The sequence below is a fragment of the Perca fluviatilis genome, chromosome 3, assembly GCF_010015445.1.
Source record: "Perca fluviatilis chromosome 3, GENO_Pfluv_1.0, whole genome shotgun sequence".
Classification (NCBI taxonomy): Eukaryota; Metazoa; Chordata; class Actinopteri; order Perciformes; family Percidae; genus Perca; species Perca fluviatilis.
In genome coordinates, this window is record NC_053114.1 from 37,801,045 (window position 1) to 37,816,324 (window position 15,280).

General features: G+C 41.1%; 1 protein-coding gene across 5 annotated transcripts in view; it reads right to left on the reverse strand.

Moving 5' to 3' along the window:
* Positions 1-15,280, reverse strand: part of LOC120556344 (leucine-rich repeat-containing protein 49) — a 38,547-nt gene that overhangs the window by 12,320 nt on the left and 10,947 nt on the right. For 3 of the 5 annotated variants that reach the window (XM_039795892.1, XM_039795890.1, XM_039795893.1), the window contains 5 exons: positions 11,674-11,735; positions 9,305-9,452; positions 5,512-5,595; positions 3,271-3,446; positions 2,289-2,384 (listed from right to left, as the gene is read on the reverse strand). In XM_039795892.1, coding sequence (XP_039651826.1) covers positions 2,289-2,384; positions 3,271-3,446; positions 5,512-5,595; positions 9,305-9,452; positions 11,674-11,735 — 566 coding nt within the window. Of the gene's footprint in view, positions 1-2,288; positions 2,385-3,270; positions 3,447-5,511; positions 5,596-9,304; positions 9,453-11,673; positions 11,736-11,859; positions 11,944-15,280 lie in introns of those variants that run through there. The other 2 variants (XM_039795894.1, XM_039795891.1) reach the window with 2 other exon arrangements.

A 15,280-nucleotide genomic window follows, 5' to 3' on the forward strand; every position in this document is an offset into this window, starting at 1 on the left:
CCACTATTGGATTTCTGAGAAATAACTCTTCCACTCCCAATGCACCCCCAAGCCCTTCTCACAGGGGAAATGAGATCATATAAATCCTAAATTGTTCACACTGTCACAAGTTGGTAGTGAAACAAGTTATTGTCCCATAACTTACAGTATTATAGGAACACTGACACTATCATGTTGAATGTGCCGTCAATATTCACATCAACCTCATTCTAATTTGCCACCAAACTGGGGCTGCTAATGCAAACCAGAGATGACATCATAACATCATCTTTTTTTCCATATTTGTCATTTATCGACATTCTGCGGCAGTGTAGTTGTTTTCTTTATATTTGACAGTTTTTAACCCTTTATGACACATTTTCTTTATCATAGGGATTGGCAACAATGGACATCTTGATTAAAGTCATAATTTTCAGAAATCTAACAATGCAAACATTGCCCATATAGAAATCGTGGAAACTAAAACCATTTAGAAATCCTGAATGAACGATCATTTTACATAGCAACAGATCTTATCATAAGAAAAAAGTCATAGTGTGTCAAATGATATACATTGTTCTGACTTTTCTAAACTTAATCAATTAAAGTTGTGTTTTACTGTTAAATTGTCTCTAGTTGAGGTGATAGTCCTCAGCAGCGTGCTTGGAGGTAAAGAAATAGAGGGCAGTCCCCAGTTTGTTACTCAAGGAAGAAACACACATAAGAGGTAGCCCTGCTCCCCCAGGCTGTCCCTGAGCAGATCCAGATGTGGAGATGTGCCAGGCCCAGACCCTGACCTGAATGGGAAACCGAGAATCTGTTGAGATTCTGGAGTAGCAGGATTATGGATGACCTGCAACAAAACCATACACTGTCTCATGCCAGGGTGCAAATGAATAAACCACCTCCTGCTGTTGGGATTTCTGGGAATTAACACCCCCATTGACCTGTTCCACGATGTCATGCATTAGAAGCAAGAGTGTTGATTCACGGGCCTAAAAACCCAGAGACAAGTTCATCGATCATTTGCCCCTACATGCTCTATCGAGGAGGATGATGTAATTTTTGTCAGCATCTAGTAGCTCAACAGCTATCAGCGGTAATCTGGGATACACTGTGTAGGTATTATAACCCTTCAATAAATTCACACATTGGTGAACGAAACTATCTTTAAATTTCCCAGCTACTGTACACATTCCCAGGTATTTTAAAGATTTTACCCTTTGACCTTTAAGTCACAGATCTTGCTTATCTTTCAAGTTACTGGTAGTGCCAGGGTTTGTAAAGGCCCTTGGTATTTTGTCATTCAATACAAGCCAAAGTGATACAACTCCCATCTGAAACGAGTGTGGTGGATTGGATTGCGTGAGCCCTGCTCATCACCATAACCTGCTAATCCTGAAGTTGACTGAAGTTATAATGGACCCTGTAAAGGATAGCCAAAGCCATTGAGGGATTGCGCTTCGGGGGCCATTTTCATATCCTTATGCAGGAAGGAAAAGCCTTCTTTTAAACATGTAATAATAGTCCTTAACACAGCCCCCACTTTTATCTCAGCCCTGCCCCTCATAACTCATCCAGACCTGGATCCCACTCTGTGCAGGAGAGTGTATCAGAGCCCTACGCTGACATAAACTTAGCACAGACTGTTGATTTAGAGCGCTTCCAGCATCGTGTTATAAACAGTGGATGAAGAAAACTGTCTTCAGACATCTTAGACACGTATGTACTCACAGAGCTCCGGCGAAGCTCCGGCGAAGCTCCGGCGAAGCTCCGCGGCGCAGCTCCGGCGAAGCTCCACGTCAGACGCTACTGGCCTCCCGGTCATTCATTAATTCCTGACAATGGACACCTCGTCGGGCATCAACCCTTACGTATGTATTCATTAGTGTCTGTCTGTCTGTACACCATTTTTAAATTTACTTCATGTAACTGAAAAAAAATTCCATACTAGTAATACAATAGAGGTGTCACAATGGCAGATATCTCAAAACCTTGGCAAATAAAACCAAAACTTTCTGCAGGGCTAGATCCAACGAGGGAACATGTGTTTCTTTGCAATTCGAGTGAACTGATCCTTTACGCAATATTACAATATATCTGTCTCAAAATCATCATAGATTCCAACAGAAAATATCAGATTGTGAAATCTTTTTGTGTCTCATACAGTTACTGGTCAACACAGAGAACTCTAGTGATCTATTGACCGCTATTGACTACTGTATTTTCCGTGCGGCTGCTTATTTTTTACTTTCTGTGGACACATATGTCAGGGTGGGTGTACACACACACATGCATTTTTGTCTTACTTTGGATCTCGTGGGCTGTTTGGACGGCTGTTGGTGCGAAGTCTGCTCTCCGTTCCCCCTGATGGTCGCTCTGGTCCTGAACCTGGACTTACCCGTCTGATAAACAAAAAATAAAACAAACAAACTCAGCAACAGAGCATACCATTCTTTTCAGAACCCTTTCAGATGAAGGAGAAGCTAGGCTGTAAAGCAATGCTCAGATTAGAGGGTTGTTTTGAAATCAAATTTGTAATTACAAACATATAGTAGAGGATTATAAATTAAATCATACTCAACACATTATTAAGATGAGCATGCAAAAAAATGCACATACTAGTCTCACTTCTATCGCCCAGAATTGTATGTTAAAAGACACAATTCCTTCCCTTCATCTCAGCTGTCAATCAAAGTAAACGCCTATATCTTGATGTTTCTTTATGGTTGTCATTTTAAACATAATCTTCCTTTTCCTACCTTGTTGACCTACCTACCTTGGCTATTGTGTGTCCATTCAAACAGTACTGACATAATTGTCCAGCTATTTGCAAATATGAAACTAGTTTCAAATGATCAGGGCGCCTTAGATGAGTCCGCCAACTGCTCCTTTTAACAGGTATTCCATGCCCAACATCAGTACCAAGGCCCGAGATCAGATTTCCCCACCCAATTGTCAGGAGAGGAGACTCATGACTACTGTGTATCAAATCAAAACCCTTTGAATCTAAACCCAACATTCATTCATTCTTTATGTTTACAGATTCCCATCTGAGCTACATTATTTACAGTCCAACCAAGTCTAAATAATTAGACTGTCATAGTGTTAGCCATGTTGACTTACCGCATACATATAGTACGTAACAGTAAAGAGATTTTAAAATGTCAGATAATAATAACATGTTTTAGTGATTCCTCTACATTTCTCTTTGAAACAAACAAGTCACACATAACACCATCCGGTGTGAATTTTCACTCATTAAACATCTTGTGCTGATGTGGTGTGTACCTGGGTTCATCTGGAGATGTTTCCTGTGCGAGGCCATTGGTCTGGGCGGGGCTGTGGGCGGGGCTGTTCTCTGGACTGACTTCTTCTTTAGCACCATTTGCGGGTGGCAGCTCCAGGCAGGCTCTGACGCCCTCCCACTGCTGTGCTGCATTACGGATCGCCAGACGCCGCTTCTCCTTGATGAACACACACACACACACACACACACACACACACACACACACACACACACACACACACACACACACACACACACACACACACACACACACACAGAAGGTTTCAAGTGTCAGTTCTCTTAAGCAGAACACAGAGGGCATATACTAGGTATGTTGCTAAAGAAAGTATGAAAACTGCTTACTGGCCTTACTGGCAGATATTACACCTCAAAGTTAAATCGGAAATTGCATATGCATGTGCTGGTCTAATTTATTTGCTCTTGGTACCGCAGCTTTTTGATTTAACTGCAGTTACAGTATAGCAGTTAAAGTGCCATCCCCACCCTGCAAGAGAGAAGATTTCTGCTCCTTCGCTGTCTTTCAATTGTTCCTTTCTGGCCAAGCTGTAGTTTCGATAGGCTCAGTTATGGAATGTGCCACTCCCCGATGCAGGGGTGAGTCAGTATTATTCATAGTGAATCCTTCACCCTTACGAACTCTTGGCTGCAACATTCAATTGAACATTTTCTTAACACCAGGGATTAACAGGAGTTAGTTTACTGAGAGTCAATGTGTTCCGCACGGAGACCATCACTCAGCAAAAGACCCCACTGCAGCACAGACACAGCAGTAGCACCATCAATATGTACTTTACACACACCTACATACACTTTTCCCAACCCCTAACTAGCTTAATGTGACAGAAGAAGACTGACGGAGACAGAAAACACACACACACACACACATACACACATACACACATACACACATACACACATACACACATACACACACACACACACACACACACACACACACAACAAAAACAGATGCCTGGGCAAGACAAAACATCTTAGACCATTTAAAGAAATAAAGTATCATTTACAGACCCATTTAAAGATACTGTAGTGTACCCCTCCCCATCTATCTAATAAAGCGAGACATACCTGTATGTGTGTCCGTGTTTGGGGGGAAGGTAACCTGCACGTCACATGCAGAACACTTTACAACAGCGGGGGTGGGGGGTTACGGTCTTTGACTCTTTTCCTGCTTCCAATGTTAGCTACATGATTGTTGAATATACCAAACTAACTTTTCTTCACTTTCCTGGAGCACGAGCGGTTAGCTGAAAGGAACATCGCGACTGTTGTGTGGAGATTGGCGAAAAAAAGGCCCTATGCTTTTCAGTGTCTATTATTAAAAGCCAGACACTATATAGTATAAAGTTGCTGTGAGCTGTAGCTTACATTCACCACTTCTAAACAGAGGTATAATATAGAGTAATCTCGGAGATTATTCCTTCATAGCACTGTGCAATGCGAGAAAATCTCAGAGTTGAACCAGGCAGACAGAGCAGTTTTCATCACTCACCCTGGGTCAGGTTAATTAAGTCTACTGCTAACTTACAACATAAATAACATTACCGTCGCCAAAATACCCCGGCGAATCAAATCCCCTACTTCACCGTTAACCGTCAAGCCACTAAACCTAACGTTTGAAAAGTTGATTGAAGTCCATGTCAGCATCCAAAAGGTGTATTTTATGGCCCAAGCAGCCTCAACAATCAAGACACATTATCAGTCACATAAAAGGGTAAAAAAGTCTTGAGCATTACCTAAATATTTCTTATAAAACATGTTTTGATGGGTAACAAAGTACCAATAAGAGGCCAAAGAGGTTGTTATTTTCCAAATACACACTTAACCCTTACTTTAACCATGATCCCCAAAATAATAATGGCCTGAAGCTGGCTAATACTGTAAAAGGCATCGGATTTAGACTACAGTATACACAGTGTAACATTCAGCTATTAATCACATCTCATCAGCAATACAGTATGTGGTAGTTTTAGAATGCTACAGTATGTAGCTCCATCCAATACTTTGAACCAAGTAGTTATCTTCTTTTTACCAAGAATAACTAACCATACAACACCCAATGTATAAAAAAGGGCACCATTTGTTCAGAGGACACTAGTTCATCTACTCTTTGAGATGTAGGCCGTCCCGTGTATTTGCTACATATTCAAACTCTACATCCAGGCAGACAAAGACAGCAGGAGCAAATCCGATCAGAGTGGTACCTTATGAATCGTCTGCTTGTGACTCTCCCTCTTCTTCTCCTCCTCTTTTCGAGCCTGTACACCAGCCATGCGCCGATCCTCGTCCTGAAAAAGAAAGCTTGTGCAATCAGAGTGTCGCTCCATTCATGAGTTCTGAATTATTCAGGAGAGAGGGGAACCACAAAAGCCGCCGCCAGGAAGGCTGTTCTCTACAGCAGAACTGGACCACTGTGGAGGATGGGAGAGATTCTCACATCAGCCGGCTGCATGACAGGATTATCTGTCCGATTTTCAGACTCGGATCAACTCAGCCCAGCTGTTGGGGAAAGCCAAAACTCCCAGAATGCAATGCTGCCAACACTAGCTGAGTGTGCCAGCTAAGAGCTGGGGATATTCAGCTGTCTGTGACGAGCGAGCAGAGACGCTGCTTCAGTCTGATCAATAGTGGCAAAATGCTAGCCTGACTAGAGTCCAGGCACTGATGTCAGCTAGTGGAGACAGATTAAGGTGCAAGGCCTGTATGTCACAACTTTAAACTAATTTTGTGAGAAGAACAGCTTCCAATGGAAAATATCACCAACGCGCTGCTTATGCTATTGTGTGAAATTGATCAATTTCTTATTGAGATAACAAGGTCTTTGATTGGGCAGCCTCCACATAATTATTTGGCTTTCAGCTTAATACATAATTACAAATTTTAATCATATTTAAGTTACATTCTGAAAATTGCATATATATAGATAGATAGATAGATAGATAGATAGATAGATAGATAGATAGATAGATAGATAGATAGATAGATAGATAGATACACACACACACACATAAAAGCTCTCTTTGCCATTTCAAATGTATTTGCAGGTAAATATTATATGTTTTATCAGTCAATAAAATATGACTATAAAACATAAAACATAAAAATTTCCCTTATTTAGCTTTCAAAATAATCCAAACAGTTCTGACACAGGAAAGTACTGTATCTCCTCATTTACAGTATTAACTCATTTAATTCATATATCACAGCCAATCTGCCAGCAGTCAGGCATAGATTTTATCTCCGATAATCTGATCTGACTTCTACTGCTGACAGCATAGTGCACTGGGGGCAAATTCTGTTAAATCAGTTAGAGGGGAAAATCTCGATCTTCAGTAGCTACAACGAAGTTTGCCCCCAGCTATATCATGACACAGTTTGAAAAGATGGAAACTCCAGTCATAGGCTGACGTTGTTTATGTCATATCAAAACTTTCTCCAAATCTATCAAATCAATTTTTATGGAAATAAAACACCATCCCTGTTTTCAGGACTGACAGCTACAGGCAGTGGTTGGTTGGAGGGGTTTAATGGGCCCTGGAGATCATGAAACTTGCCAAACCTGTTAGGGACCACGTGTACCCTAAAATTCAAGTAAAAACATGAACATTGTTGAAATAGGAGTTACGAGGATTTTTTATTTTTTTTTGTATCAGCATGAGGTTCTGAGGGCAAGGTGTGTGGTACTTATAGATTCCATTTAAAGTGCAAGCTCAGACCTGGTGCTCCCTGCTTGACAGCCTCTAAAAGCATGCTGATGTATTTCACTGTAGCACTTTGCTGGAATGTTATATAAATACAATGACTTCATGTTTATGCCTTAGGATAAACATTGTTTTGTTAAACCGAATATATATTACATCTATTGTATATGCTTAGCTTATAGTCATAGTTTAGTCACTGATGCATTTTTGCCTCTAATATGCAACCAAGAAAATTATGAATGCTGCACAAATGTCAAAAACAAAGCCAAATGAGTATAGCATCATCACAATGTACAGGATCCTGGAGATACCCCATTTACAGTGAATATGAGACTGCCTATGAGGGTTCATCGTAAGTTTGTTTTTAAAGGGGTGATAGAATGCAAAACCGATTTACCTTGTCATAGTTGAATAATGACAGTTCGGTGGGTAAATAGGACATACATAGAAGCTCAAAATCCCATTGACACCCCTTTACTATTAAAATCTCATATTTTGAAACTGCCGCTGAAAACGGGCAAATCTCAACAAAGCTAGAAGCTTACGTAAGCATTCCATGAGCTGTACCTTTGTCACGCCCATGGATGTATTAAGAGAACGGTCACGCCCCAACATTTACATAGGCTACACAACTGACCTGAGCTCAGGTAGTCTTCTGAATCTAGGTCGCGCAGATCTCTGCTATTCCATTACAAAATTCACTTCTGAAACTTTTTTATGCGAGAAATCAACTATGTAAAGCTCAAATATGGGCCGTTTTACGAAAATGGATGGCTAATTGCAAATTTTGGTCGACTGTGTGTCGGAGTTCAGCGGCCGGTGCTGCCTGGGTTGCTACATCGCCGCCCTGCCTGTCCTCCTTCACAGACCCCGGCCTGCTGTGAGCTTGATTGAGCTCCGTCACGGCAGGCAACCCGTGGTTCTCCATACCCGCGCAAACTCACCGTTTTCTGGGTGACTGGACTACCAAACGCCGCTGCCCTGACAGAGCTCCAGGGCTTGCAGCTCGCTGTTCTCCCTCCCGTCTTCCTGCTAAATGGCCAGTGTGTTTGACTGAGAGCGCGGTCAGCGAGCTTGTTAGGCCCGCAATCTCTTACCGCAGGTTCCAGTTAATCTTATAATAGATATGTGTATTGAGTTATTTAAACAAACGATTGGGGAAATAAACGCCTCTTGTCCGTGGGGAACCTGTAATATACATGCTGTGACGAAATTAAAACTGTAAATATACTATAGTTATGCCGAAAGTGTAGCTAGCTAGACGCAATCGTTTCCAATTGTATTCAATGGGACACATAGCTAGCTAGCTGCTCCTCCTAACAAGACCTCTGACTTTCACAAAAATGCCTTAATTTGAAATCGGACACAACAGTTAGCTTTATAAGACATTGGGGTAGATGTTATATAAGTGGCGTGACGAAATTCAAACTGTAAATATACTATATATATACCGAAAGTGTAGCTAGTTAGCCACGATATTTTCCCATTGTATTCATTGGGACACATAACTAGCTAGCTGCTCCTCCTAACAAGACCCCCAGCATTCATAAAATGCCTTAATTTTGAATCGGATACAACAGTTAGCTTTATAAGACATTGGGGTAGATGTTATATAAGTGGCATGACAAAATTCAAACTGTAAATATACTATAGTTATGCCGAAAGTGTACCTAGTTAGCCGCGATATTTTCCCATTGTATTCAATGGGACACATAGCTAGCTACCTAGCTGCTCCTTCTAACAAGACCCCTATATATATATAATAAGGCCAAAACACAGGGATGCATGCAACCAGGCCATTTTCAGCGCAACCAATGTTACATACCCATTAGGAGACCATAAGGAACAGTGTGAAATACCCTATATAATCATTATATCACCCCTTTAACAGTAAAACCACAATAAAGTTTAGGTCAAGACAGTCTCACTCAAGAATCAACATGTACAGTGCAGTCAGGAATATGTGCTTCGACAGTGACATAAAGGTTTGGGCCATTAGCTGAACATGACTGTCAAATATGACATATAACACAGGCTTTGTAAATACAAAGTACAGCACAACCATGAGCTGTGAGGGTTTTATAGCTTTTAGTTTGTCATAACTCTACATCCTCGTTCCTCTTTGCTGCTTAACATGTTTGCTTATGGCATAATGGCATGATAAAAATCTTCACGTCAAAAATACCGTGTAGAAATAAAAATTAAAAAAAATTAAGGGGACAATAAACTACATTTTAACACCTTAGTCAGTTTTTTTACACACACAAACACTCACACACACACAGTTCGGACTTACTGTGATGCGCTTCATGTCCAGCTGTCTCAGATGAAGCACACAGCGCAGGACGGCCTGCTTGTACCATGTCTCCAGGGCTACAGGATTCCCATCCAGGGTGAGCTCAGAAAGGGAGTGTGACTCTCCAAGGCAGGCTAGCTGATCAAAACTAGGCACAAAGAAAGAACATTTTGAAAAGAGATCGAGAGTTAAAGCTACACAAACAAACAAATGTTTGATTGTTAAACAAAAAAACAACAAGGTACACGGAATGCTTTACAAGTACATTTTTGGAAGCCTGAGTCATCCACCGCTTTAGTCAAACAAGACTTCCCCATCTAGATTGATCTTGATTCTTATACCTTTATAGGCTTGTATTGACCGAATAGAGCCAAGCTAAAAGAAGACATGAACAACTGGTAATTTAGCAGGCACACTGGCAGCCTGACATTACTCAGCGGGCAATGAAGAGAAAAATATCCGCTACACTGTTGATATCAGCCTGTGGCAAAGGGAAACATGAAAAACCAGTAAGTAAGGCAGTGGAGATTTTATCATAGCTAATTTGTGATAATAACCTTAATGACTCATTTGCCTAAAACCACTTATGAACCTACTATACTGCACTGTGCCTGATCCTAGCCAGGTTTCTTTGGATGCAAAAGAGGGTCAGACAATAATGATGAACATTAAAATAAAGTACTGTTGGTGCTATGACAAATGCAAAGCAAATTTTCAATTTGGGGTAGTCAGGAAACTGCACTAATTTGAGTATTATTTTCTCCTATCTCACAGTGGGCTCAGCTGGACCTCTCTTCTGCACTGGAACATACAGTACTGTGACAGGGCATTGTTATTTGCTATTAATTCCTTATACTATACTAGTAATACTTTATACTTTGTGTCATTACATATATGAACTTATAATAAAGACAATTATAATCTAGCAATAATGACAGCATTTTTTCACAGTGATTATAGAAGACTACTTGAGAGATCCCAATGGTGCTTGACTGCATCTCATGCATTTTGCATAGTTGTTTGCATTCATAATCAGTGACCAATGTCCTCTTGGGTATTGTTACTATGATAAACCCACTCATTAATAGTTGCAGTAATGAAGTATACATGCATGTCCCTGGATGCTATCAAAGATCTAATCAGAAGAGAATATCAAAACATGTGTGTTGGTTGTGTGTGCAGATTGGATTGTGGTTGAAAATTGTGTGTAGTTTCCAAATCCATCTGGCACTACAATCGCTGCACCAATTTCTTTACTGACTTCTTATTAGTATTTTAAAAGTCAAAAATGCAAGATTATGACAATTGAAATAATAATTAAAAAACATTCATGAGGGATTTTTTTTTTTGCTCCATCATCCTCTACCGGGCAAACTGACTGCACCAAGTAGACAATATGTTATGTCCCTCTACCTAGCAACAGAGCACAACTGTTCTCCTATCAGAATTGAACAAAATGTACACCCGCCACCTTTCTACGATGCCATGGTGAGCAACCATTCAAAAGAGAAGTTTGAATTAAAATGCCTTTACCAAAAGGCCATTATAGTAATAGTAAAAATATGAAGAAAGAAAATGTATAAAACAAATGTACATATTATGGAAATTAGTTGAATAATCAAGCTCCACTTAGAATAGTGTCCCTCTATAATGTCATAAAGAAGTTTAACAATACAAACTGTAACAGTGTATCAGATACAGAATCATACAGACACTAGAACAGCACGGCTGGCTTAAGACGTCAGGTCAGATCTATCACAGAATAAGGTGACTATGGTCAAGAAGGCTAATAGACCCTGTCTGACCCTGAATCCCACATACAGGCCCCTCCTTATAGCAGCCTTATTCATTGGGAGGGATATGCTGTTTTAACAGGTTAACTCAGTAACACCTTTACAGCTGGGTTCAGAGAGGAAGGAGCAAAAAAAAAAAAACAGACCACAGATATTGGAATATGTGTGTAAAGCAGGCTGACATTTGCAACAAAAAACACTTCTCATTCATCCTACACACTCTCACCTAGCAATGCTGCAAATGCTTGAATTTACTCAACCTTTAAATCATTAATTTTCCATGGAGGTCGGCAACCTTCTTGTTAGCCTGCTTCTCTGATTGTCTGAATAACTTTAAAGTACTGGCACACCCATAGATAACAGCATGCTAATTAATAACAATAAAGAACACATCCAGGTTATGTTTTTTTTAGGTTATAGAAACTGCCCACCACAGCAAACCGTTTGTGTGTATTCTGCCTGCGGCTTGTTGGCCAGGCCCTGTCAAGAGCCAAGGGAGTGGACAAGGAACCGTCCGGCTACCATCTCTGTCCCTGCCCTGCGGGGAGGAGGGAGTTAAGCGATACGAGCTCTTACCTGGTGATGTTGTTGCAGCTGAGAAAGAGGCGCTGCAAGCAGGGCAGGCGGTACACCTCAGTCTAGAAAGAGAAAGAGGGAAGAGAGAGAGATGAAGGGATGTGAGGAGGAGAAGGTGCTCAGGAAGAGGGCACTGCATCGTCACTGTCGTCAGAGCTCTGTATTTCTCTCCATTCCCTCAATCACCTTGCAGCTCTCAGCTCCAGCATACAGCATCCCCATCCATCCTGCGCATGCACACACACACACACACACACACACACAGCACACTGCCTTGTCTGCACATAGAGAGGAGGGGCAGGAGAGACAGAGAGAGAGAGAGAGAGAGAGCATGAGGAGGAAAGGGGGAGGGGAGAGAGAGTGGAGTGTGTGCTGCGCTAATGCAGAGATCCCCTACTGCAGGAGGCAAACTCAGGATGCCACTCGAACACATATACATTCAGTCGCACATACTCGGAGCAGTTAGCTACTGTACCATCTCACGTAAGAACAATAGCTTCGGTTATTTAAATGGAAACTGACTGGGATGGGGGCTGTTTCTTTCGAAGCATCTAAATCAATGCAGAATTAAGTGAGGGGGTGGAGTAAGGAGCAGCAGCTGGCCAGCTGGCAAGCTGAAGAGGATACAAGGGGACGTAGGCAATGTCACAACCACGACTTCAGCTAATCAGATGGTGTGTGTGTGTGTGTGTGTGTGTGTGTGTGTGTGTGTGTGTGTGTGTGTGTGTGTGTGTGTGTGTGTGTGTGTGTGTGTGTGTGTGTGTGTCCAGTGACCAGTGTTGCATATGCTGGAAGCAAAGCAGACACTGAATGAGCTGCGTCGGCGTCCACCCATATTGCAGCCAACGCCTCACAGCCTCCACCAGAACTGTTGCCAGTCTCCATTCAAATGAGAATTTGAGTTCTCCTCTGCAGAGAACAGTACGAATACTGCAGCACAGAGTCTTGACATTTAGAAAATCCCTACCACCCCCATCCACACAACCATATAAATATAGTACACAGTTACTCATCCTTGTCAAATGCAACACCCAACAATCATCCATTCCAACGGCCAAAATGTTCACTATAGTACAGTATGCAACATCAGGAGCAATGCTAGAGAGTTTGTAAGTGTGTGTGTGTGTGTGTGTGTGTGTGTGTGTGTGTGTGTGTGTGTGTGTGTGTGTGTGTGTGTGTGTGTGTGTGTGTGTGTGTGTGTGTGTGTTTGTGTGTGTGTTGTGTTACATTGTTGATGCTCAATCTATGGAATTAATAAAAGTAACTTTGCAACAACAGTGTGTTTTAATAAAGGAATTGGTTGTTTTCCCAGCATTAAAACTCCATTACGCAATGCAGCACCTGTCCACCACCAAATGGTGGCGAGACAAGGTATCAGTGACTGAACATTGTTAAAACATCTAGCAAGCCAAAGCAACCCAGACATTTTTTTCTGCACAAAACTTGAACGTTAAAAGTCATTTGTTTGCCAGATATGTAATTTGTCAACTGTATGTAAACATGCTGGCCATTAGCACTTGATAATCCAGGTTTATTGCTCTCTAGTGGTAAAACGAAATCACATTGACATTGTCATTTCTGATGTATGGAGGGACAAATTATAATTCTTATGGCAACAGCATATTTTAATGAATAGATTATCTGCATTGAGACTAAGTCTAATGAGAATAAGTCTGGATTTTTGTAAAATTAGATTGTGTAATGCTTTACTGTGCACCTCCGCAGTACAGGGGCGTGTTCTCTTTCCTTCTTTTAAAAACCTGCAAGTCATGCTATCCAGTGCTAGCTTAATCTGACCCTCTACCACACTCCCACAGTCTCTTCTGTTCCAGTCCCTCTATGGATGCTGGTGAGGCAGCAGCCACTGCTGCACGCTGTCTGAGACTAAATTTAGCAGCCCTGTCTCAGACAGAATGATGTCATCACTGAGCTGATGTGCTGCATAATAAACGCCCCCAATGTGGTCTCTTTTTTTTTTTTTTTTTTTTAAACTGATTGATCAGAACCAATCAGCTGACAGTATCTGATATGAGGTTGGGTAGAGCTGTGTTGCTGTGAGTGCCTGCCTGCAGCTGTGTATTTATGTGGCCGCGCCTTCACCTCTTTATCCCAGATCCACCCTCTTCTCACTGACAGTTTGCGTGTCTTAATTTTTCACACTTATACTGAGCTCTGGCAGAGGCGTTACTCCACAAACACAGAACTACCTCTCATCACCGCTGTCTCTGTTGCATGCAAAAATACACCACAAAAGAGCATGAAAGCTGCTCAAATAAACACACAGGTACATGTGAATGCCAAGGGGGTTTCAAAGCTTGTAAGCTGTTGGGTTTTGTGGCTACTCTTTGAATAGCATAGAGTTGAGGTGTGAGCTTAGCCAGCACACATCTGGCCCAAAGTACTGTGTGGTAGAATTGCAGATGCTGTGCATTATGCACGTACACATGCTGAGGTAACAATCTGGTTTTGTATTATTATTCAATAGTTTGGATTAAACTATAAATTGCAAAAGTTACCTTGCTTTTTTATAACAGTTCTGCTAACTAATAAGCCAGTCTGCCTGTGGGTGATGCTTTTTTGCTTTATCTGTTCTATCAATGCTCATGCTGACTGCCCAGCTCTTCCAAACAAATCACGGTTCCTGCTGCCAAAAATATAAAATGCATCACTTCCTGAATGCCACAAGATGTCTTAATGGAAAGGCCCACCTGAGAGCATATGTAAACAGCTTTATGAAGTGATTTGTTAAATCACCACTGTTTTATCAATGATTGTGTTGTAAACATTAGAGTTTAATTTATATGAAAATGTAATGGATTGAAGAAGAAATGTATGGTTAAAACTATGGAAAAATGTGGATGATAACATTAAGAGAGATGCATTACAACATGACCTAAATACTAATTGTATTGATGTGTCTAAATAAAAAAAAACTTAAAGATACAGTATGCATATGTGGCATATAATGATGATATATTTATGTATTAGCTGACTCAGACTAAAATATAAGAAGGTCATCAATTACGTATAAGTAACTCATAGCATTTATTATAGCATAACATTTTTTTATATATTTTGTATAATCCAGAATTCCACTTTTCATCTGCCTTGAATGAAAGGGAAAACCTGGACACCTGGAGGATGTTATTTACTTTGTGCCTGATACAAGCACTTGGCAGCAAACACCACTAATGACAGAGACTCAAGAATCTGCTGAGGGGTAGCACTTTTTCTCTCCTGTGCATCAAACATTACATCCGATAATTAGGACTGGAAGTGGTTCTTGATTAGAGCCTGCAGGCAGGGGACAGGGTGAGTGATGGAAAGAGGTTTTATACAACAACACAATGTTGGATTCCATTCCTATTTTCTACCAAAAAGCAGGAAAGGGCTTCAGGGATTTGCATACAAATGAAGGGGCCTGTTTTGGCATGCACTGTTCTGTTTATCAGATTAAAACTATAGAAACCAAGGGGAGTGAATTTCCGTGTTAAGAATATCCAGTTTCTCTTTCACTGCGCCATAAAGTCGGAGGGAGGTTGTGGGTAATGAGCTACGTCTCCCTAGGTAACGCCAGAGAGAGATATTTCACCACAGACTTTCTTAC